Source organism: Antechinus flavipes, chromosome 3 (assembly GCF_016432865.1).
Source record: "Antechinus flavipes isolate AdamAnt ecotype Samford, QLD, Australia chromosome 3, AdamAnt_v2, whole genome shotgun sequence".
In the NCBI taxonomy this organism is placed as follows: Eukaryota; Metazoa; Chordata; class Mammalia; order Dasyuromorphia; family Dasyuridae; genus Antechinus; species Antechinus flavipes.
Window position 1 is genome coordinate 298,590,586 of NC_067400.1, and position 25,763 is coordinate 298,616,348.

General features: G+C 36.5%; 2 protein-coding genes across 2 annotated transcripts; one reads left to right on the forward strand and one right to left on the reverse strand.

Moving 5' to 3' along the window:
* Positions 1–4,306: 4,306 nt before the first annotated feature.
* On the forward strand, positions 4,307–5,583 carry CCDC54 (coiled-coil domain containing 54). Its single transcript, XM_051991197.1, has one exon. The coding sequence runs from the start codon at positions 4,546–4,548 to the stop codon at positions 5,512–5,514; it is 969 nt and encodes a 322-aa protein (XP_051847157.1). The 5' UTR covers positions 4,307–4,545; the 3' UTR covers positions 5,515–5,583.
* Positions 5,584–21,491: 15,908 nt separating this feature from the next.
* On the reverse strand, positions 21,492–25,118 carry LOC127557185 (translation initiation factor IF-2-like). The gene is made up of 3 exons (XM_051990604.1): positions 24,991–25,118; positions 24,394–24,888; positions 21,492–21,991 (listed from the first exon to the last, which is right to left on the reverse strand). The coding sequence occupies exons 1-3, from the start codon at positions 25,116–25,118 to the stop codon at positions 21,880–21,882; spliced, it is 735 nt and encodes a 244-aa protein (XP_051846564.1). The 3' UTR covers positions 21,492–21,879.
* Between the last annotated feature and the right edge of the window lie 645 nt (positions 25,119–25,763).

Here is a 25,763-nt window from a genome sequence, read left to right on the forward strand (position 1 = left end):
CCATGAATCTGATAGGTAATTTTTTTCTATGTTCCCCTAATCTGATTGTGATATTCTTTATGTCTAAATCATATAACTATTTTGAGTTTATCTTGATATGTGGTGTGAATGTTGACCCATGTTCTGTCAGATTGCTTTCCAACTTTTCCCAGCAGTTTTTATTAAAAAATAAGTTCTTGCTCATAAAGTCATTGTGCCCATTTGCTTTAATATATTGTGAACCTAATCTATTCCATTAATGAACCATTTCATTTCTTACCCAATACCCAATTGTTTTGATAATTACTGTTTCAAAATACATTTTTAATCTAGTACTACAAGACCCTTTTCCTTCACATTATTTTTTATTGACTCCCTTAATATTCCTGACCTTTTGTTTCTCCAAATGAATTTTTTTACTTTTTTTTAGTTCTAAAAAGTATTTTTTTTACTGGAATGGCATTAAATAAATTATTAGGCAATATTTGATTACTACTTTATCCTTTTTACTTCAGTTTAATCATAATAGATTCTGTTCCAAATCCTCATTTTACTCTTGATGTGTTATCTGCTACCTTTTGTTCTATGGATGAGTTCATCCTATTTACATTCACAATTATGACTGTTTACTGTCTATTTCCCTCAATTCTATTTTCTTCTATTTATCGTTCTCTCTTTTTTTTAACTCTGCCCTCTCCTCAAATGTCTATTTTGCTTCTTACTCCTACCTCCCTCTCTTAATCTATCTCTGCTTATAACCCAATTTCCATCCCATAAAACCCTTTAACCTTATTACGATTTTTATGATTTCTCACTCATATTTAACTTTTTATGCTTAAGTCTTGTGTTTGAATCACATCATGTACTCCTGACCATATCTTTCCAAAAATCCTCGAGGTATCCACCTTATGTTTTAGGAAACTTCCTCTCTAGTAATTGTATAAATACTATAGTTCTACATTTGAAAACTCAGTTATATCAACAGAGGATAAAGAAATGTACCCAGACAACAGTCCAAATAAAAATAAAAAATAACTTGGATGTCTCAGTGTGATTTAAGTCCAATTTGAAACAAAAATATGACAGTAGCCATAAATATTAATGTGATCTGAGGCTGATAGAAACCCCATTCTCAATTTGCATGTCCTAGATATAAAAGAGCTAATGTAACTAATAAAAGTAGTAATAATTACAATAAGTTTCTTTTATAAAGTATAAAGGGATTTTACAATTATTATGTAGTTTAATAGAGCTGGCCTTAAAACCAAGAACAACAGAGTTGACTTTGTTTTGCTAAATAATGTAAATCTAACATCAGAGGGATAAAGGAGGAGATTCTTTGGTACTTGATAACAGGACAAAATCATTGAAGAGAATAGCTCTCATGGGAAAAAAAATTATTTGACCTTTTCAGTACACAGGATTATTAATGAGCGGAAGTGAGAAGTACTTCCATAAGATTATTCTTTATATTTTGATTTCTTATAACGACATAATTAAAATTCAGTTCAATTCAACAGACATTTGTTGAATGATTCTCTGTGTAGCATCGTGTTGGAATTAGTAGAAAGTACTATATTACTCCCTCCCCATTATGCCATTCCACAGTGTTATTGAGAAGAGAACACATAGACATCAAAGAGTTAAATACAAGATGACACTATAAGAATCCATGACAGAATTAGTGGCAATGACTAATTCTTTTGTTCCAAACAAGTGTTATAGGAGAAATTCAGGAAAAAAAAGATTATATAGTGATATACAGACCTGGTCCACGTATCATTGTAGATAGAGACATCATAGTACAGTTCAACAAAACAATCACTCTGGAAGGGGGTTCAGATGCCTTCGAGTCTAGGAGTTCCTAACCTTTTTATTCTGTGTCATGGTCCCTTTGGCAATCTGGTGAAGACTATGGGCTCAACATAATAACAATTTTAATGCAGAAAGTAAAATACATAGAAAAACAAAGGAAAATAATTTTATGGAAAAATTTTTTTAAGTTTTCAGTTTGATGGACATGACTCTCTTCAACAATGAGATGAACCAAATCAGTTCCATTTGTTCAATAATGAATAGAACCAGCTACATCCAGCGAAAGAACTCTGGGAAATGAGTGTGAATCACTACATAGCATTTCTAATCCTTCTGTTTTTATCACTTGCATTTTTTATTTCCTTCTCAGGTTAATTTTAACTTATTTCAAAGTCCAATAATTCTTGTGCAGCAAAAAAAAAACTACATGGATATGTATACATATATACAATATATGTAAATATATTTATTTACAATAAAGTAAATATACTTTAACATATTTAACATGTATTAGACTACGTGCCATCTCGGGGAGGAGGTAGGGGGAAGGAGGGAAAAAATTGGAACAAAAGGTTTTGCAAGGGTCAATGCTGAAAAATTACCCATGCATATATCTTGTAAATAAAAAGCTATACTAAAAAAAAAAAAGTTTTCAGTTCACGAACTAACTTTAAGAACCTCTATATCTCTTCCACATATATCTGAAAAAGAATTTTCTCTATCTAGTGATTTGCTGATAAATGTTTGATAACTCTCTTAGGGAGGAAATATACATAGGACACACTTTTAAGTTTAATCTGCATCATTAACATTTTCTCCATCACTTTCTCATGTCTATGCAATCAAGTCAGATTTGTTGTATTTTCTTATTTCCAAGGTAAATGCTTAAACTGAAAATTTAACCATCATCTCTCTCAAGTGAAGGCAAGAACTGGCTTCTTCACAGTGCTTCTATCTTTACCACTTCCCAACTAATATTTATCTGATATCCACATCTTTGATATCATTTGTGCCTTTATTCAAGCCCTTGATAAAAATGTTGAACAATATATATTCAGTCTTTCTGGAAGACCTCCAGAACAAGGAAACCAACTGCCTTTTGAGGCAGCCTATCCTAATTAGGAAAATTCTCCTTAGATTGAACTGAAATCTGCAACCTTTCAGTTTCTACTTCTCTTAATTATCTCCTCTGGGGACATGCAAAATAAATACAACCCATATTTCATATGACAATATGAATACTTGAATACTTGAGAAGATCTATCATTTCCTCCCTGCAATCATCGTTTCCTGGATTAATATCCATAGTTCCCCCAAAATGCCCTTACTTGAGATTGTTTTTAATCATTTCATCATCCTGTTTGTTCTGGACTAGAAATCTTCTAGGTTGTCAATCTTTTCTAAAATGCATAATTGAATATAATATTCCAGTTACATCTGACCAGAGCAGAGTGCCATGGAACTATCAGCATGCCATTCTGGACAATTGCTTCTATTACTATAGAGAAAGATCATATCAAGGTGTGGGTTTTGATTTTGCACCTATTCTGATACCTGATCCTAAGGTGAGATCTAGCAGATCACAGCTTCTGGTAGGTCCTTCTAAACTGGAAAGGCTTTGAGTGCAATTTCAGCAAGAAACTTTCTGTCATCACAGGACAGAATTAGTTAAGTTCAGAAGTGCTCATTAGCAGAGAGTTGGTCATCAATTAATGATTTCTTGGAACACATCAAACACTAATTTTTAATAAGTTCTCAATGCTTTAGGCTATTTTCTAAGTTATTGTTAAATGCATGGGTATAGGGGATATCTATGCTGACAAAAATCACAATCCTTGAAATATTGAAATTAGCAGATAATTAATCATGAAAAGGATGAATAGAGGAAGATAAATTTAAGGAATAAACTTTAGATCCCTAGATAAATAGAATCATTTTATACTTCATCATTTCATCAAGATATTCAAAGACATCCTTACTAGAAATAAGTTCAGTGACTAAGGAATAAAATTAAAATCTAAGACCAAACAGAGACCATTAAGTGGCACAGTAGATGGAACTTCCAAGTTTGGAAACAGGAAGGCCTGATTTCAAATTTAACCTCAGATACTTACTAGTTATATGACTCTAGGCAAATAACTTACCTCTGTTTGGCTCAGTTTCCTCATCTTTAAAATGAGTTGGAGAAGGAAATGGCAAACCATTTCAGCATCTTTGCCAAGAAAATCCCGAATAGGGTCACAAAAATTGGACAGGACTGAAATGACCCAACAACAAACTCCAAATATGTTAAATGGGCCAAACTGTTCCATTTTTCCAAGGATAGATTTTCAGAAGATGATCATTTAAAGAAATGTAAAATGCAATTAAGATATCTAGGAAAAGTATGGAATAATGCTATTTTATAGCTTTTAAAATGAATTACTTCCATGGCAATAGCCATTGTGACATCAGAGTCTGGTGACCTGACAACCCACAAATGAGTCTGGGAAGTCTGTTGATATTCCAGAGAGTTCTAGTTGAATTGTATGAAGAGAAAAGAGCAACCTAGAATCCTTCAACATTACTTCTGGTATTCTTCACTCTAGGGCCTTCTAGCTGTCATAAATGGAAGCCATCCAACAAATAGTAAGGGAAAAATCTACTTTGTCCTAGCATTGCTTTCCCCTGTGTTTTTGATTTAGTTTCTTCCCTTCTCCCAACATCCCTCTTTTTCCCTCAACCAAATCCATCTTATTTTACTATGAAAAAATGCATCGGCTTCTGGCCAAAAGGGTAAAAACTGCAGCTGGGCACATGTGGACCACAAATACCTATTCGGTGCAGAAACATTTTAAAAATGATGTTCAAAATTGCAAGGTACAATCCCAGACTTCAATAAGAGCTCTATCTAAAGCTACAGATGGTCGTTTCTTTAGCAGAGCTGAGGAAATGAATTTACCTTTAGCTGTCATGCTTCGAGACATTAAAACTTCACAAGATGTCCTTCTGAGCCAATTGACCGACCTTGTTACTGCCATGTCCACAATCCAGGAAAAAATTGACACTTACCAAAAGCAGATGGAAGTGATAGAAACCAGGGTGAGTATGAATGAATTCAGGCAATCCAAAATGGCTCATGATATCCTCTTAATAAAAAAAGATGTCATTGTTCTGAAGAAGATAGCCACAGATCTGGAAGCTCAGAGTGCATGCTCCACCTTGCACTGTGTAGAGATTCCTGATGGAGACAAGAACAGAGAAATAGTGGAACTGATTCATGATGTCGTGGGACCTACCACACAACAAAATTCACCAGTGGCTACAGCTGAACTAGAGAAAGTCCATGGCATGTCAGAATCTAGAGCCCACCAAGATGAAAAAACTGGCTCCCAGATGATAAAAACTTTGAAGGAAAATCATCTACAAGAAAAGACAACAAGAAATATGAAGAAAGCAAATTCAAATATCTATGTTTGTCCAGATTTCAGTACATGGATCAAACTCACCTTTGTCCACGGAAGCAAGTGGGGATTTTTTCTCAGCGTTGCCAAACTGGAAGAATTCATCCAGTGGGTCCTTACTAGGCCAGCTGTCTTCCCTAGAAAGCCCCAGCTCATAGCCCAAAAATATTATCCAATTGCTGGGCCTTTCACGGGCCTGACTACTCTATGTCTATCTGCTTTCAATTACCTCTACTGCTTTTTTTATTCTGTAAAAGAACAAGTAACTAGAATGTAGAGTGTTTTAGAGAGTCTATTATCTCACGATTTGACTGACATGAAATAAATGCATCTTGGTTGCCCCGGGTATTCACTTGTCTCTTTGGCAGCAGGGACCCGCTTTGTGAAATGTTCCTTTTTTGAGTCAGGGTTCTGCTTCATTTCTGAATAGGAGCAGAAAGTTCAGGTGCAGGCTCCAACTGTTCTCTCCTGATCCATTTCCTGATGATGCTTATTATATTATATATTATATATATTATATATTATATTGCATGGGGGATTTGCCAGACCCAGAACCAGCTTTTTCTATGCTCCGCAAAAGTTTCAAAACATATACTCAGGACAAACAGCAGGAAAGAGTTTTCAAATCAATATTTAAAGAAAAATTCCATCCAGACTTGGGAGAGGGAAATCCCCTGTGGGGATAAGACCTGGGGACAGTACTTTGATCAGGAGAGAGAGACTCCAGCACATCCTACACCACAACTAGGCACACAAGGGGAAAGGGGAACAGAGCAGGATTCAGTCACCAAGAGACTTGAGGCATGGCTACTTGATTGGGAACAGGAGGGAAGGAAGGAGAGAATCATACAAACTGGATATCTTCCTCTTTTAATTATTCTTGCTAACTAGGTGTTAAGCTCAGTTGTTACTACACTGTTGAAGCAATGCCCCTTAATTTTCAGTACCCAGGGTGAAGCTCTGATCACCCAGCCCTGGTTCTCGCTCCAAAGCCTCAGAGCTAGGAAAACTTGAGTTCAAATCCAGAACCTAAGACATACTGACTGTATAAACCTGGACACGTCACTTAAGTTCTCAATGTCCCAGACAACTAATGTTAAAAGTTGCTAACTCGTGTCAGTAAAGGATGTTTTCTCATGGTGGGGTTCCTAATGCCAGTGTAATCGGAAGTTAATCCAATATGCTTTTGTTAAGCACTTACTATGTTCTAGGAACTCTTCAAATTGCTAGGGATAAAAAAGAAAAAGAAAAACACAGTCCCTCACCCTCAAAGAGTCAATATTCTAATGGGAGAGACAATATTTGAACATCTACGTACATATAAAATATGTACAGAAGGAACTAGGGAGAAGGAAGACCGGATAAGACTTCTTGGGAAATGAAGAGTTGATCTGAGACTTGAAGGCAGTTAGGGAAGATATAGGGAGAAATGACAAAGGAGACCTTTGCAAACGTGAGATAACCAGAGAAAAAGCAAAGCTTTGGGAGAAATGGAAGGTGTTTCATACAAGAAGCAGTCAGACTCTATCTAGGTGGCAGGTGTTACTATATCATAAAGTATTAGGAATATAATCAGCTGTAAGATTGGAATGATTAAAAGGGTCTTAAGGGTCAGAAAGAACATTTTATATTTGATTCTGGGAGTAACAGAGCCAGTGGAATTATTGAGCAGGCGTGTCCTTCAGGAAAAGTAGAATGGATTGGAGTGGAGAAAAATTTGAGGCACTTTGCAGGAGGCTAGATATAAGATGAAAAGAGCCTGCCCCAGGTTGGTGTCTGAGTGGAAAGACAGAAGATGTGCATGAAAAATGTTATAAATGTCAAGTTTTGGAAACTAATTGGATGTGTTGGGTAAGTATGAGAGAGTTGTCAAGGATGATGACACTGAGGTTGCAACCTGGGCTACTTGGAGGATTGTGGTGGTGTGAACAGTAATAGGAAAACAGGGGAAAGGAGAGGATTTGAAGAGAAAGATAATTCTTTTGATCACTTTAAGTTTGAGATGGCTATAGGATGTCCAGTGTGAGATATTCAAAAGGCAACTGGTAACTCAAAAGTGCAGATCAAGAGAAGGACTAGGGCTATTTACATAGATATGACATCCTATACATAAAGCTGATAATTGAACCATGACAGTTGGTGAGATCACTAAGTAAATAGCATAAAAGGAGATGGGAGATATCCAGACTTTACTAATGTGATCTGAATAAAGAATAAGTACAGAAAATTGAGAAAAAGGTCCAGTCGCTACCTTATTTTCAAAAATGGATAGAAATAATATGAAGGGGGGTAAAGAGACAAATAAATATCATATTTGGATTGCATTGCTTGAGGAAAAACAATAAAGTAGACTTGAAATCAAATTGTCTCCCTATATCAATTACAAGCTAAATAACTCTGAATATTAATTGTAAATTCAGTTACATCAAGTTCAGGAATGCTATTATTATTATTTCTTCTTCCTCTTTCTTTCTTCTTCTTCCTTCTTCTTCTTCTTTTTCTTCTTCTTTTTCTTCTTCTTCTTCTCCTCCTCCTCCTCCCTCTTCTTCTCCTTCTTTGCTTTCTTCACTTTTTTCTTTGTCCTCTTCCTTCCTCTTTCTCTTCTTCCTTCTCTCCATCATCCTTCTTTTTTCCTTCTCTTTCTCTCCTTCCTTTTCATCCTCATTTCCTTCTTATTTCCTATATATATATATATATATATATATATATATATATATATATATAATCTTGTTGGGGTTCAGGACGTATTGCCCCAAAAGTCTTTTGGACTTACAGGCTGGTGTTATAAACTGTCTCAAAATAATTTGTAGGCATAGACCTCCAAATCAAGAGACAAAAATTTTATTGTAATGCCAGAGAAACTGAGGGAAGATAGAGATGAGAGAGTTTTTAATATTTTATTTGGATTTCTGAGAGGGAGAGATAGTCTGGAGGCAGAGCAGAATCCATTCTGGCTCCAGGGCTGAATTAGACTTTTGTCTCAAAGAATCCAGCATCGAATGTGAGATTCCACTTATATATGTGGCTCCAAGATCAGGGGAGACAAGGTCAATGGGTGGAGTCAGAGCATTGGTGAGCTCAGGAATTTCCAGAAATGGACCATCAATCCGGTTCTAACAGGGTGAGGATAAGACCATAAATTCTGATAATTTAGGAGGACTTAGGAGCCAGGAAATCTGAACTCCCCCTTATCTGGGATTATACATTTACAGTTTATGACTCTTTTGGAATGCCAGAGTGGCCAGATCTCCACAGCCCTAATTATCTCAGTCCTAATGGTCAGGAAGTGAGGTTGCAACCAGGGGGATTGAGGCAGAACAATTCAAGGAACTGAGGCAGAACGATTTAGGGAAACTGAGGCAAGACAATTAGGGAAACTGAGCCAGGACACTAAAAGGAAACTGTGGCACAACATTATTATGCTGCTAAGAGCAGATTAAATTCTAAGAGGTTAGCAGACTAACCCCAAAAGGAGCATATCATTGACTGACAAGATAAATCCATAGAGAAATTGCCATTGTGACTCTTAGTAAGCCAACTAACCCCCAAAAGGAGTTGGCTATAACAAGAAGAAAGACTCCATGAAGTAGAAGCATGTCACAGACTGGTGGGCTAGCCCTAAAAAGGAGTTAGTGAAGATCTGAGTATGAGCAGATTTTTTTAGAAGGGAAGTATTGTAATGCTGGAGAAACTGAGGCAAAATAGAGATTAGAGAGTTTTTAAAAAATATTTTATTAATTGGAGAGTTTTTGATTGACTGTATGGGACTCTCATCTCAAAGTATCCAGTGGTGAATGTAAGAATCCCAGGTTTTTTATAGGACTCTAGAAACAAAGGAGGAAGAAAAGAGTGGGAAGTTTCAGGACCATAAATTTGTTTCTAGCAGGATGGGGGGAAAACTAGGAAGCCAGAGTCAGGATGTCTGAATAAACAGAAGTAAAGGTGTCAGTGAAGTATCCCAGATAGTCTTTATCTTTTGGAATATTTAGAGGGAGCCATAAATTATTGATGACAGAAGGAATCAGGAGCCAGGAAGTCTGAATTCCCCCTTATCTTGAGTTTCACATTGACAATTTATAACCTTAGAGCAAGTGGCCCTCATTCTTAATGAACCACAGGAGGGGTTTGCAACTAAGGGGATTGAGGCAGAACAGTTAAGGAAACTGAGGCAGAATAATTTAGGGAAACTCAGGACAATTAGGGAAATTAATGCAGGGAAACTGAGGTAGAACAGTTCAAGGAGACTGTGGCATAACTGTATAACTGAAGAGAAGAGGAGGTGACTTGGTTTTCTGACTAGATATTGTGGGGAAAAGATGATTTTGTCAAGGTCAGGAACAAAAGAACAACCTCAGAACAAAAGGCTCACTTAAGGCTGAAATGAGCCTATAAGGGCTCCTCAGACCCAGCTTGCCTCTGGGAGTAGCTGAGCTTCCAGATTGTTTACAATGATCCAGGCTTTCTCTGATAATGGCCTCCTGACTACCCAGAACCTCATCAGTCCTTCTTTCCACTTGGAGAGCCATACTCTAACAGGTGAATGCTCTGTCCATAGGAATATACATTGTGGTCACGTATAAGATATATTGAGGTTTGAGAGCTAAATTGTTTTAAAAAAATTATTTTTGTTTTCAAAGAGCTAGAACAATTTACATTTTGTCCTACACACAGTTTTTATTTATGATTTCTTGAAATATAGCTATAAAAAACAGGCTTTAAAAAACTCAATGTAATTCAAGTAGAGCTACTTGACTAAGCCTTTAAATTCAAACCACTCTGGGTTTCATTGAATGACCAATAATAGCCCCCATGCCAAGTTTCCATTGCTCTTTGTTTAGGTTTTGATGGCTTAAAATGAATGTAAATAGCAATTGTTTTCTGTTCTGGCAGAAACTCACAAGATCTTCCCAATCCAGTTTGATATTTTGGCGATGGTAAACTAGGTCATCTTTGTCCCAGTTCTTACTAGCCCTTATCCATTGAATAGGTATTGCTTCAAAGTGGCACTTGGGAAAAGACCTTAATTTGAAAAAGTCAAGGTCCCCCACTGTATCCTGTGCGATCTCTGGGCAGCTTGACTTTTGTCTTGCCACTGGACTCTGATGATTATGGAGGAGAGAGTGAGGTTGATAACTTTATACAATTCTCCCTCACTTAAATTCAATTCTTGAGCAAGTTATTGATCCTCTTTGAAATTGAAGGACAAATAACAACAAATTCAATCACACGATTACAGACTTCTAAAAGTTAGATACTTTTTGAAAAAAATGTATGGGAAGGTGATTTGCTAACTATAAAACTATTTAAATGCTGACTATTAACTATAATAAATCATTTAATGAGAGAAAAAAAAAAGAAAATGATTGCAATGAACTTTCCTGGACCAAAATCCTTCTAAAGCAAAAATCCTAATTCACCAAATGGGTTTGTATCCTTGAACTTCTATTTGTTTTCACATAGTTAGGAAATGAAAATCTAGAATTGAACCCCAACTCCTCCTTGATTTTGTTGAAATGGGAGTTCAAACCATGATCCTCAATAGACTCTATGCCTGGGCCAGGAAGCTAAATGGTTTTCCCAAGGTCACACAACCAGAGTGTATCATAGTTGGAACTTATCTCTGGGCAGGTTTTTCTGACTCTAAGAATTAACTCTCTAGCTAGCAGGTCATGGTACCTCTCATATAGCATTTGTTGTTCAGTTGTCTTCAGCCAGTCAACTCTTCATGATTCCATTTGGGCTTTCTTGGTAGAGATACTAGAATAGTTTGCCATTTCTTTTTCAAGCTTGTTTTATAGATGAAGAAATTGAGGCAAACAGAGTTAAATGCCTGCCAGGTCAACACAAAAACTAAGTGTCTGAAACCAGATTTGAACTCAGGAGGTTGTCTTTCTAACTCCAGTTTCTACACATTATTCACTGTACTATCTAATTGCCCTTTTCATATAGTTGGCATTTTACTATAAGTACTATTGAATGAAGACTCTGACTCCATACCCACTACTCTTTCTACTCAATCCATTTGTGAGTATGTCTTAATCTCTTGTGAAACTATCACTTCTTTTAAGGCAGGGACACAGTATCCTTCTTCCTCACTTTGTTCTTTAATTTGAATTTCATTTTTATGATTAATTTAACAATAATCAACAAATATAAACTTTCACTTTACAAAGAAATTACAGATAAAACCATGAACTTGTATTTCATAGTTTAAATGCATAATATTCTAGTTTCTGATCTGTTCCAAAATTCCTCTTAGAAATGAAGTTCTTTTTTCTTCTCTTAATCTTTTGCCACATATTAACTCACTTAAAAGGTTTCTCTTACAGCAAATAAGCATGTATAGAAAGGGAAAACAATTCCATATAGTGGCCATATATATATCTCCTTCTGTATCTCTCATGTGTCATTTCTCTGGCAAGAAATGGGTAATATGCTTCATCACCAGTCTCCCAAAAGTCATAATTGGTCAGTGCATTGTTAAAAGTTCTATGAGCTTTCAAAATTGTTTTCCTTTACATTATTGTAGTTATGTAAATTATTCTTATTCTACTCAATTCAAATTGCTTCAATTCATATAAGTCTTTCCATAAAGGAAAGACTGCAAGTTTCTCTGAATTCATTATAATTCTTTACATTCACATACCATAATTAGTACAAACACTTCACAATTTATAGATGTATACTTCGTTTCCAATTCTTTGCTGTAACTAAAATTTCTGTTACAAATAATTTGTGCCTCAACATTCATTTAAATTTTATTCTCTTTATTAATGAACATGTCTAGTGTCTATATGAGAAGTAAACTTGGAGGGGGGGGGAGATTTGGGTATTTTACTTTCCAGCTTTGGGAGAGACAACATGTGCTTCTAGAATCTCTTCAAGTCCCAGAACAGAGAAAAAAATTGAGAAGCTGACCCAGAAAGGAGCCAACACTCCATTCATGTTCTTGTGCCCAGCACTCAAAACTTTAGGGAATTTCCCCTCAGGGGAGTATGGGATATGCTCTCTCTTGGTTAAGTTCAGTATGGAAGAGTTCATTTACTCTTTGTATTTATTGCAAAGTATATATATATATACTTACATATCCTCATCTGCATAGCTTCTCTGTTCTCAGCTTGGAGAAACAGCTTTATTTGCTTTGTTTGTTCATTGTAGAATTTCCTATTGGTGGAAAATGACTCAAGCCTTAGATGTGTAGCTTAAACCACTCCTTCCCCATTAAGGAGTAGTGATCAGGAGTTCAGTTTGACCTTAAAATTTGTTTCCTCCAGACTATCAATATTTAATGAGTCATATGGATCAATACTCTTTCTCTCAGGAGAGTAGAGTGACCATCCACTGACCATAACCTCTTGATGCCTTGTTGGTTAGAATCAAAACTAGAATCCAAGACTCCCTTTGGAAAAAAGGAAACTCTAGAGATAACTATTGACTTCTCCATGCAAGTCATGTCTAGACATATCTATATGTACTCATATAATTTACATGAGCAAGACACATACCCTATTGTTTACAAATATATTTACTTTTTCTTCATTCTTTGATCTCTTAAAGATATATGCCCAGTAAGGATATCACTGTCAAAGTGCTAAATATAGTAAAGTGACTTTATGAGTATAGTTTCAAATAGCTTTCTTGTACAGTTAGACCATCTTGCAGCATCTGCCTTCCTATCTCTCCTCAATAATTACCATTTTCCTTTTTTTGGTCATTTTTTCCTATCTGATGAGTGTATCTCAGTGTCTTTTAAGGTCCTATGCTGACATAGCAACAAGACTTGTTGCCCAGGCAATAGCTCAGGGAGTCAGCCTCCTTGGGAACCAGGGGTTATTCAGTTGTTACTAAAAAGGACCAAAACTCACATACCAAAAAATCATCCCAGCTACTGTCACCTTGGAAAAGCAGCAGAGATTTCCCCCTTCACCTTCCATCTCCCACTTCTACCTCACTATGGACCCCCACCAAAAACCCCTAGATGCTCTTGATATTCTTTAACTTCAACCCTTTTGTAGAATCTTCAAGGTTTTCCTTGATATCAATTTAAATATAGTGAAAGCATACTGTGATTTTCCCCTAGTCTTATAGCCACACTGAGATAATTCTGTAAACCTAGTTCCTCATATAACACGGAAGAAGTAGATTTTATACATGAATCTACTGGATTTAAAGGGTTAAAACTATCAATATTTAAGGGCATAGATAGATAAGGGGATAGATAAGGGGCTTGGTACTGTTTCTGTGAGAAGAGGAGAGTAGCTTCTGACTCCTCACCCCAACCTCCTGTTACTAAAGAATAACTTTGAAGAAGGGTGGACAGTGGAGACTCTAGATATATCTATTCATTCCTATGATCTAGATGACAGAGAAAGCGAGACAGAGAAAGAGATATACAGAGAGAGACAGACAGAGAGAGACAGAGAGACACAGAGAGAGACAGAGAGAGAGACAGACAGACAGAGACAGAGAGAAACAGAGAGACAGAGACAGAGACAGAGAAACAGAGACAGAGAGAGACAGAGACAGAGACAGACAGAGAGAGAGACAGAGACAGACAGACAGAGAGACACAGAGACAGAGAGACAGAGACAGAAAGAGAGAGACATACAGAGAGAGAAACAGAGAGAGACAGAGACAGAGAGAGACAGAGACAGAGATAGAGACAGAGAGAGAGACAAGACAGAGACAGAGACAGAGAGAGACAGAGATAGAGACAGGGAGAGAGACAGAGACAGAGACAGACAAAGACAGAGAGACAGAGAGAGAGAGAGAGAAGAGAGAGAGAGAAAGAGAGAGAGAGAGGAGAGAGAGGTATCTAGGAGTTCCTTACACCAAAGAAATCACTGACAATTCTTAATCTTACAATAGGATATACTTAATATGTCCATATGTTGCTTCCTCCATAGGACAAAAGCAAATTCAGTGAAATCAAGAATCATTTCAAAGTATGTATCTCCAATAATCTAGCACAATACCTGGCATATAAAAGGTGTTTAGTAATTGCTAATTAATTAATTTATTAATCTTCAATTACTTCTCCCTTTCTCTTTTCATATCCAATGATAAAGTCCCATTGAATCTTCCTCCATATTTTTGCATCCATTCACTTTCCTCCACTTATATAGTTTCTTAGTTTCCTTATGTATTCCTCTATGTCATTTTTATTGCTATTCCTGGTTTTGCCTGGAATATACTTCATTGATTGAATTCTAGTCCTTTAAAAGTTGAGTTAAAAAGCCACCTCCTTCATAAAGTCTTCCTTGATCTCTCCCCACGAGAAAAGACTTCTCCTGGATTTCAAATATTACTTTGTTTGGGACTCTTCTAAGGATTTGTCATATATTAGTGTGAGATACAATTTTATTTATGGATGTCTTAACCCTAGATCAGCAGCTCCATTAATGTAGAGACGGATATACCTATATTTTGTATCTCCTCCCAGATCTATACACACAATTTAGATAACCCAAATTATATTGGAGTATGAGAGTTGTTTTCAAGTATTTTCACTATCTGCCATGTGGAAAGATTAGACTTTTCTGCTTGATCCCAAAGGGCAGAACGGGAAGTAAAAGATAGATATTGCAAATACTCAAATTTAATCTTAATGTCAAGAAAAACTTCCTTAAAATTAAAACTGCACAGAAATGAAATGAATTGTTTCTGCAGATCAAAAAAACTCTTCTAGCAAAGGCAGAATAACCACTTGTTAGGAATGTTGTGCAAACGATTCCTATTCAATAAAATATGACCCTTTGAGGTCCAACTATGAGATTCTGTGATTTTGTGACAAATATTTGTTGTGCTGAATTGTGGAATGGGAGTAAATAATCTAGTATATGTAGGTGGGAGCAATAGCTCTTAAGGTGAATCCCAATTTGCTGTAGAAAATATAGCATGACTAAAATACAATGAGATTCATTTTCATATGTGGCAAAGGGAAATTGTTTCATTATGTTCCAGTTATACTACATGTTCCAGTAAAAGGTTTGCTTGAAACTAATGTCATTTTTAGCCAAGACTTTAGCTTCAGGACCTAATCAAGATGTCCTTGGTATTATCTATTAATGAGCTATATATATAAATGATGAAGAAAATGTCAGATTAAACGAGCGCGCGTGCGCACACACACACACACACACACACACACACACACACACCTGAAAACCTGACAGTTTTTCAGATCATCTGACATTCATTTAAAGATACTATGACAAAGACTGAATTTTAACTGTATTCTGGGTCTGAGTAACTAACCCCAGAATTAGTCAGTCTATTATCTCCAGTTGTATTTCTCTCTCCTTTTAGTAGCAAACAGGATAAAAGAGAAACATGGTCAGGGGGTTAGAGTAGTGAAACTAAGTTTAGGGAAGTCAGATAACCCAGTTGGGAACATCTCCCTTGTAACATCTTCCATTCTCTAACCTGGCAATAGTGCCTGATTCCATTCCAATTAACATTGCCTTGTTATTTTGGCTTAGTGGTTAATTTTGAGGAAAAAGTAAAATATTTTGTTAATGTTTTTAATTTATTTTTTATATTATATATATACATATATAATTTAATTAATGTTAATGCTGGAAAACGGCATGGTATAGTGGGTAGAATGCCATTCTGGGAATCAGGAAGATGAGGTTCAAATCCATTTCAGATACTTACTAGCTCTGAGCAGTCTGTTCATCTCACTGAACCTTCATCTCATCATCCAAGCTTGGATTCAATTACCTTTAAGGTGATTTCCTTCTATTTCCACACTTACAATACCATATATCACAAAACCTGTCTGGGCCTTATTGATTGCTTATCTCGGAAATGAAGAAGCCTTCAAATCCCCTTCCAGCTTTAATTCTCAAATTCTGTGATCTTAGAGAATATATTTATGTATGTCAGTAATTTTATGAATAAAGTGATTTGTTCACAGCTAGTAAATGTCAAGTGTCTGAAGCCAGATTTGAACTCAGGTACTCCTGATTCCACAATCAGTGCTCTATTCACTGTACCACCTGGCTGCCCTTAGTAATTTTTAAAAAGAAACTTAAAAAAAAAACTTAAAAAGAATAAACACAAAAAACTTTTAACATTTTTAGGAATATTCTAGGAGCATTCCAAGCAGAGGAGAGTCAGTGCAATGACAGATTTAAGATAGAGAGTTTCCCAACACAACAAATAAGCTTATGGAATTGAATTAGAGTATATAGTGTACACTATAATGTAGTGGAGTATAAGGTAAAAAGGAAGGGACCATGTTGTGATGGGCTTGAAATGCCAAACAGAGGTTGAAGTGAGTTACTAGAGTTCACTGAGTAGGGGGATGACATGGTCAGATTTACACTTTAACAAACTCATTTTAGCAGGTAAGTGGAAGATGAATTGGAGTAGGAAGAGACTAGAAACCAGAGAGACTAATTAGAAGGCTATTTTTATAATTTTATTTTATTTTCAATTCATGGAAGAAAACAAGCATTTCCATAATACAGTAAAATAAAAAAGATGACTATACATGAAATTGCAAATCTACCACATACAACTTATTATTCCCTCCAAATATACAACAAAGTGAGCATGTAAATTTATTTTTCCTCTCCTCCCCTCCCCATCATAACTACCATTAGACACAAACAGGTGTATGTGTGTATGTGTACACACATATGTAATTTTTCTATACATACTTCTACTTATCAGTCTTTTTCCTGGAGGAAGGTTATTAAAGTAGTCCGGGTAATCAAGCCTTATACCAGGATGGTTGTCAACATGAGTGGAGAAATGCAAATATAAATGAGAGGTGTAAAAGTAGAAACAATAAAATTCAGCAATGTTTGGTTTATATTTGATGGATGGGAGGAGCTGTGGAATTCACAGAGGTTGTAAGCCTGAGTGACTGGAAGGATAGTACTTTCCCCTATAATTATGAGCAAGTTTGAAAGAGGGGATGATCTAAGAAGAAAGACAATGAATTTTGTGTTGAGTTTGAGATACCTTTGGGACATCCAGTTCAAGATGGACAAAAGGCATCTAGACATGTATGACATGTTCAAAAGAAAGATTAAACCTAGATTTAAAAATCTGAGACTCATCTGTACTGAGAAGATAATTGAACCCATGGGAGGTAGTGAGATCACCAAGTAAGATGATATAGAGTGAAAGGAGAAGCAGTAATGCACTGTTGGTAGAACTGTGAATTGTTTCTAGACCTTCTGGAACACAATTTGGAACTATGGTCCTCAAATTACTCAATTTTCCATATGCTTTGAACCAATCATACCACTAGAGATCAATGAAAAAGGAAAAGATCCTAAATGTACAAAAATATTTTTAACAACCCTTTTCATAGTAGACTAAAATTAGAGGCTATTTTATTGGAAAATGACAAAATGGACAGTTTCAAAGGAACTGGGAAAATCTTTATGATATAATGCAGAGCAAAGTGAACAGAACTAAGAGATTCATTTCTAGTGACAACAACATATGGAGAAAAACAACTTTGAAAGACTTTAGAATCCTGATCAATGCAATGATGAATCATGAGCCCAGAACACTGAAGATGAAACATGACACCTATCTCCTGCCAGAGATATGCATTCTTGGGAATGATCAATCTGGGAATCTGTTTTGCTGAACTACACATGTTTATGATGGTTTTTGTTGTTGTTGTTGTTACTGTTCAATGGGAGGGTAACACACTGGGAGGGGAAAAAACGTTAAATGCATGTAAAAATAAAAAAATAAAATTTATTAAGTAAATCCAGGATAGAGCTTTGGGGTATAGCCACAGGTAGTGGAGCTGACACATGAAGAACTAGCAAATGAGATTTTAAATGTATAATATTAATTTATCATTATTTATTAATTTCAAAAAGCCATTCAGAAAAGTCTTTGGTAACTTTCAACATGATTTCCTTTGGTTTTCAAAAGGCATTTTTATTTCTATACTCTTTCGCCTTAACAACAGGCTATGTTCCAAAAGTTGATTTTTCATTTGGTTGTTTGGAACTAGAAATGTACTTTCCCACAGAAACAATATTATAAACGATGGTTAGGTTTCTAGTCCAGACCACAAAAGTGACTTTTGTAACTCTATGACCTATCATGTACCCAATGTATGGCATAAATAGAATTGAACCTAAATACTATTTTTCATGTTGTTTCTATTGGTAAATACATATAGGATTCCATTATGGCATATCATGATCACATAGACTCATAGGTTTGAAACCTTGGAGATTATATAATTCAGTCTCTTCATTTTGCAGGTAAGGAGACTGAAACAGGAAGAAGCAATTTACTTACCAAAATCAGAGGTGGCACTAGAATCTACTTCTCTGACTCCCATTTCAGGGTCTCTTAAGATATATCATGAAAATACTAATAAAATTGTGGAATATATTATGCACCACCACCACCCCCAAAAAAAACCTATTCTTCACTTGTTATAAGAAGTTTGCATCTACCAATACAGACTCCCAGGTTCTGGAATTTACAGTCTGATAAGTAAACAACATGCCCAGGGTGACACAGCCAGACTCTTAGAGAGACAGCACACGAACCTTGGACATCTTGACTCTATGGCTGGCCTTCTGTTCATTAAGCCAAACTGTTTTTCAATAATCAAAAACAATAAGAATATGAAAAACTGACTTTAATTTAAATTTATTTTTCAAATACAGGAGCACCTTGGCATTAACCAGCTTCAAAACTCATCAAATTTGACACATTTTAATGAGAAAAAAATATTTCAGCCCTTGATGCTTGCCCGGCCCTCATGGCACTTAGCTGCCATCTTGGCTGAGCAGTAGGGATGTGAGGTTGGCTAGGCAAACTGCCACCGGTGCTGACTGCCAGGTTAGAGGTGCTGCACTTGGCAGGTGGGTTGCAGGGCAATTCCTGCAGGATGATGTGCCTGCAGTACAGTCTCCCAAATAGTAGGACTGGAGGGGGTCCGGAACGGCAGCCATGTTCAACAGGAGCAGAAGCAGGACTCCTGCAGCCCTTGAACCCTAGCAGTGGCCAGAGCCTGGGCAGTGGGGTCAAGAAGGAAGAAGCTGCTGGCCCAGCTTGTTTCTCTGCAGCTGGAACCCCCGCTTGCCTCTTTGGGGAATTAAGTAGGGAGGGAGGTTTAAGCTGCAGACTAGAGATGTTGTACTGATGGAAAAAATCCATTCAGTACTGGTCATTTTCACCACTCCTTGTGCCTTCTGGAATCAATTAAAGCAACAAGTGCCAAAGTACCACTGTGAGTTACATATATTCATTTGAAACCTCAAAACAGTTCTGTGAGGTAGATATTACAGGTGGTATTTTGATTTTTTTATTGATTATTTTGATTTGATTATTTTACAGAAGGGGAAATTAAAGCTCATTGAAAATAAGTTGCTTGCCTAGTACTAATGAGACTTCTACCCTGTTGTCTCTCTTCTTCCAGATACACATCCCGTAACAGTAACATCCCCTTCCCTCACATTTTAAACATTTGGAATAAAAGAGAGGAGATGCCATAGTTTTAGGACTTGGCCCAAATCAAGGGCTCTACAGATGGAGCAGAGAAGGAAGGAAAAAAGTCTTCCCACTCCAGATCTAGCACTTTGCCCACTGTATGACCCAGCTGCTCAACACTGTTTTTTTCCTATGTTTCTACTCTCTCCCCTTCTTTTGTGGGATAAGGTGGGAGACAGAAATATAGCAGCATCAGAAAAGGGGTGCATTCTTCCCTCCTCCATCAAGAATCATAAGATGTTTCACATGCATTACAGGATATCCACTTGGAAGAATACTGTTTTCAAATAATAAATGAATGGAAAAAAAAAGTGAATAGCAATTGGACCTCTGATTTCATTCATATAGAAAAAAAATTTTTTTTTTTCGAGGCAATCAGAGCTAAGTGATTTGCCCAGAATCACACAGCCAGTAAGTGTCTGAGAACCCATTTGAACTCAGGGCCAGCACTCTATCCACTATGCCATCTAGCTTTCCCAGTATAAGGAACTCCTTCTCCCAAGCAGAACTGGACAGCACTAGACTCCAGTACTTCCTAATCCTACTCTCCTTACAGAACCGTAAGGGAAATGGAAAGCAACAAAATAAGCTTAATTTTGAAGAGGCATTTCCTCATTGTTTGTAGCTTGGTATACTGGCTAGAGAGCTGATCTCTGAACCAGAAACAGTTTGGACAAGTCGGTTTCCTCACATGTAAAATGAGCTGGAAAAGGAAATCTCAAACCATTTCAGTATCTTTGCCAAGAACACCCCAAAAGGAGTCATGAAGATTTAGACATGACTGAAAAACAACTAAATAACAATACTAGTAATTTTTCAGTTATGTAGTCTAGGCAGATCATAGCCCTCAATGGCACGTTACGATAGGATTATTATATTTGCGACAACCTAATCTCCTAATCAGGAGAAAATCATAAGTTACTTGATTAGCAATTTAAATATGTTATATATATATATATATAAAATGTGTGTGTAATTATATATACACTTATATATATTCATATATATGTATATACCCTTTATAGGTTTTATGTATGTATATATACACATTATTAATATTAATTAATAAATTAATTATTAATTTTATTAATTAATAAAAAGAATTAATAAAGTTGCCTATTAGAAGCTAGTGTTGAGATTTGTTATTCAGTAGCACAACCAGGAGAAAGAGTGGACATAACTCTTTATGTAAGAAGGAAATAGAAAACTTGTCCTTTAACATCCTAGAAAATCTGGTTGAACAAGATTTAATTTAAAAAAAACTAATTAATGCCATGCCACAACCTGAGCATTACCTCCTTTTCATCTTGTGGCACTCCCATGAAGTACTTAGTTTATGAACTATTAGAAAGGCATTGTGGAAAAATAAAAAGACTAGGTTAGAAAACAGGGTTTCCCTGAATGACTTTCATCAATGAATTAATCAACAGGCACAAATTAAGTGATTACTCTGTGCTACTGCTAGTAGCTAGCACTAATATAGAAAGATAAGAATAAAATAGTTTCTGACCTATTCTACCCTGAGAAATAACATATAATATATATGTTATATTAAATATATATAACTTATATAAAATATAAGTAAATATACTATATGTACATAAATACATATAGTAGATTTTAAAATAGTATTTGTTTTTTCCAAATACATGGAAAGATAGTTTTCAACATTCATTTTTGTAAAACCTTGTGTTCCAAATCTTTCTTCTTCCTTACTCCCTCCCCAAAATAGCAAGCTGTTTGATATAGGTTAAATATATGCAATTCTTTTAAACATATTTCCATATTTATTATATTGTCCAAGAAAAATCAGACCAAAAAGAAAAAAAAAAAACACAAGCAAACAAACACAACAAAAAAATGAAAATACTATGCTTTAATCAACATCCAGAATCCATAGTTCTTTCTCTTGGAGCAGATGGAATTTTCCTTCACAAGTCTATTGGAACTGCCTTGAATCACTATATTGTTGAGAAGAGCCACATCCATCACATTTGGATCATCACATAATCTTGTTGTTACTAAGTGCAATGTTCTCTAGGTTCTACTCACATCATTCAACATCAGTTCATGTCAGTCTTTCAAGGCTTTTCTGCAATCAGTCTGCTCACCATCATTTCATTCATATTATTCATCACTGCATTCATATTATTCAGCCATTCTTCAACTGATGAGCATCCCCGGTTTCCAGTTGCTTGCCACTACAAAAAGAGTTATATGTAGTAACTTTTGCAATTGAGGGGATGGAGATCCAGAAAATCTTCCTGTAGAAGAAGACATTTCAACTAAACTTTAAAAAAAAAACTAGACTGGGGATTAAATGCAGATCATAAAGACAATACAGATCAAAGCATACTATTTTTACCTTTTTTTCTTTTGTTTTTTCCTGTTTTTTTTTTCACAACGTGACTAATATGGAAATATGTTTAAAATGACTATATATGTATAATATATATCAGATGGTTTGCTGTCTTAGGAAGTGGAGAGGGAAGGGGAAAGGAAAAAAGTTGGAATTCAAAATCTTACAAAAGTGAATATTGAAAATTATCTTTGTGTATAATTGGAAAAATAAAATACTATTAGAGTGAAAAAAAAAGAAAAAAGAAAAAAACCTAGAGCTTTCAAAAAGAAAGAGCTGAAAGATTAAATTCTGGGAATGGGGCAAATCTTGGACAAATTGCCTCCCATCTCCAGACTTCAATTTCTTTGTAAGATGAGCAGTTTAAACTAAATGAACTTTCTATGATTCATTTTCATTTCTTCAAAGTTTGAGTTTAAGAACCATCTTTTTTTTTCCTACCCTGTAAAACCCTCCATCCTGTTGGTAATGCCACACCAAGGCTATTATCCTTATGGGACCCCTGCTGCCATTTCTATCACCTCGATTGTTCTTTTCCCCCACCCCTTTTAAACTCTCCATTTATATGCTCTTTCCTCTTTAGAATATTGCTTCTGTAAGATAGGGATTCCCTTTCTTTTTCTCTCTCTCTACCTTTCTGTCTCTCTTGTCTTTACCTCTTTCTACCTCTCTGTTTGGTTGTCTTCTGTTTCTCTTCCTCCCCTCTCCCACCCCATGTGTCTGTCTGTCTGTCTCTCTCTCTCTTTCTGTCTGCCTCTCTCTCTGTATCTGTCTGTCTGTCTTTCTCTTTGTGTCTCTCTACCTGTCTCTTTCTCTCTGTCTGTCTCTGTCTGCCTGTCTCTTTCTCTCTGGGTCTCTCTCGCTGATTCTATCTCTGTCTCCCTCTGTGTATCTGTCTCTGTCTATATCTTTGTCTCTGTTTCTGTCTTTCCCTCTCCCTCTCTCTCTGTCTCTATCTCTCTTTGTTTCTGTGTGTCTGTCTCTGTCTCCCTCTCTCTGTCTCCCTGCCTTGCTATCTCATCTCTACTTCTCGCTGACTCTTGTCTTGGAGGCTAAAGTCTTTGTCTTGCCTCTTTGCTTCTTTATCTTTGTCTCTTCTTCTGTCTTTGTCTACCCGTTTGTTTCTGTCTCTGTTTCTTGTTTCTATTTCTATTTTTATTTCTGTTTTCTCTACTGTCTCTGTTTCTCTCTGTGTTTCTCTGTCTCTCTGCTTCTCTCTCTCATCTCTGCTTTTCTCTGATTCTTGTCTTGGAGGCTCAAGTCTTTGCCTCTTTGCTTCTCTTTGTCTCTTCTTCTGTATTTGTCTACCCGTTTGTTTCTGTCTCTCTCTGTCTCTTCTTATTTGTTTCTATTTTTATCTCTCTGTATTTTCTACTGTGTCTCTCTTTCTTTTTCTCTGATTCTCTGTCCCTGATTCTCTATCTCTCTCTCCCTTTCCTCAAAAGCAAATATGAAAAATTATGCCTATCATTTCCCAAGCCTATTTCCTCATCTGTAAAATGGGGACAGTCATGTGGCCACAGACTACATATAATACAGAATTAAATGTGAGGAGAGCATTTTGAAAATTGTAAACGTATCTCATAAAGGTGAATTGTAGCACATTAATTTTTAAAGCTTTTACTCTCAACAATCATGTGAGGGAAGACAGATATTTTATAATGGACAAAGCATAGGTACAGACAAGTTAGATGATTTGTCATGGTTTCATAGTTCCACAATAATAGGGCCCAAATCAGAATTTCTTAGATGCCCAAATACAAGATTACAAAAATAATCTGTATCAGTTTCTCCTTCTTTTATCCCAAATTCTGCCCTTCCACCAAAAAAAAAAAAGTACTGTGTCCAAGATCACTTTATGGATAAAGTGATGCTAAAATAAGTAAGAAGGTAATTTTATATAGTAAACATATTATATATTAATATTATAATATATAGTATAGTGTAGTTATTGTGTATTAATGTAAAATGTATATATTTTTATGTAATAAAATTCATTATTAAATTTTAATATAATTGATTTACTTTGGTGTTTTACATACTTATGTTTTACATTAATTTTTTTTCTAAGAAAGGGGTTCATGATATTAAAAAAAAAAAGATTAGAAACCTCTGCCAAAGGTTGTGGAGAAGAGTTAAGCTGTAAACGGTAGTTAAAACATAATGTGTGAGTTTAAGAATACCAGAGATAACTTAACTCACCCTGAACTTGTAGCTTCGGTAAAGAATAAGATATGAATGGAATGATTTATTGTGAAAACCAAACTAGGTAAATTTGGAGAGACTGATCCCCTCCCCTCGCCTCACCTCACTTCTTTCAGGGCTCTCTTCTGAGTCTCTCGTCTTGCTTCATTTTTCCAAGTGTGTGTCCTTGTCTCTCTTCCTCTCCGCGTCTCGTCCCAGGCGTTTATGCGTCTGCGAGCCTCTGCGTTCCTCGCCCCTCGGCCCTTGCCCGCCTGTCTCTCCGCCCTCGCGCTCCCCTCCATTTGTCCGCTTCCTCTCCCCGCTGCCCGGTTTGCATCTCCCCTTTCCAGAAGCAGGCAGGCTGCCGCCGCTCGCCGAGGTGAGCCGATGCCCGGGCAGGTGCCGGAGGAGACCGCGCCCGGAAGCCTGACTCCGGCCCCCTCCCTTGCAGCCCCGGGGCGGGGCTTCCCCTCCCCCTGACCCTGACATCTGGCGTTCCTTACCTGGGACTCGGCGGCAGCTCGGAGCTCTCCCGCCTCTCCCTGCTTCCTTCTCGTTATCCCCCACAGCGGCCCCTCCCCGTCCCTCCCCCTCCCCGGGGCTCCAGCCGCTCGGTTTCTGTTTGCCAGCCCAGCTCAGTGACTACCCGAACTCCTAATTGCTTCTTTCCCCTGGCAGTTTGGTTGGGTGTTCTCCGCTCCGGGCTGCACCCTGGGCCACTTAACCCCACCAGTGCGTCTCGCTGCTAGGGCCAGAGTGCCTTCTCGCGGCTCTCCCGCGGCCAGCTGGGTCCGGCTCTCCCCCTTTCCAGCCTTGCCTCCTTTCTTCTGCTTTTCTTCCCTCCGCATACCTGTCAGCGTCCTACTCTGTTAGTTACAACAGGAAACACAGCTTAAATAAAACCTACATAGGAAGTATGAACACGTATATGCATTGTGTGTGTGTGTGTATACGTACACATTATCTACACGCTTTTCTTTACTCCACATACCTTTCAGCATCTTACTCTGTTATGAAACATATTTTGAATAAAATCTATTTAAATACATAGGAAAAATAAATTTATGCACATATATGCATTGTGTATATATATATATATATATATATATATATGCTTTTCTTCACTCCACATACCTTTCAGCATCTTAATCTGTTAATTATAACATGAAACATATTTTAAATAAAACCTATTTAAATACATAGGAAAATAAATGTATACATATATACATACATTGTGTATATATACATTATGTATCTATATACATTATATATTTATATAGATAAAGTATATATATATACACATATATACACATATATATATTTTTAGATAGGTAGATAAGTGTATGTTTTCGTGATGGTCGTCAGGGGAAAAAATAGATCTCTCTTCTTCTGATACAAAACATGCAGAAACAGTTCTTGCCCTCAATATTCTTCTGCCCATTCACTTAAAAATTCTGCTTACTCGTGGCACTGAGGGCAATCAGGATGTTTGA

Coding starts and splice junctions, on each gene's coding strand:
- LOC127557185 (XM_051990604.1), bottom strand. CDS start 25,118: ATGCGGAGGGAAGAAAAGCAGAAGAAAGGAGGCAAGGCTGGAAAGGGG. Junction 24,889..24,990: donor AGACGCACTGGTGGGGTTAA/GTGGCCCAGGGT, acceptor GCTGGCAAACAG/AAACCGAGCGGCTGGAGCCC. Junction 21,992..24,393: donor AGAGCCCTGAAAGAAGTGAG/GTGAGGCGAGGG, acceptor CTTCTTCTACAG/GAAGATTTTCTGGATCTCCA.
- CCDC54 (XM_051991197.1), top strand. CDS start 4,546: ATGCATCGGCTTCTGGCCAAAAGGGTAAAAACTGCAGCTGGGCACATG.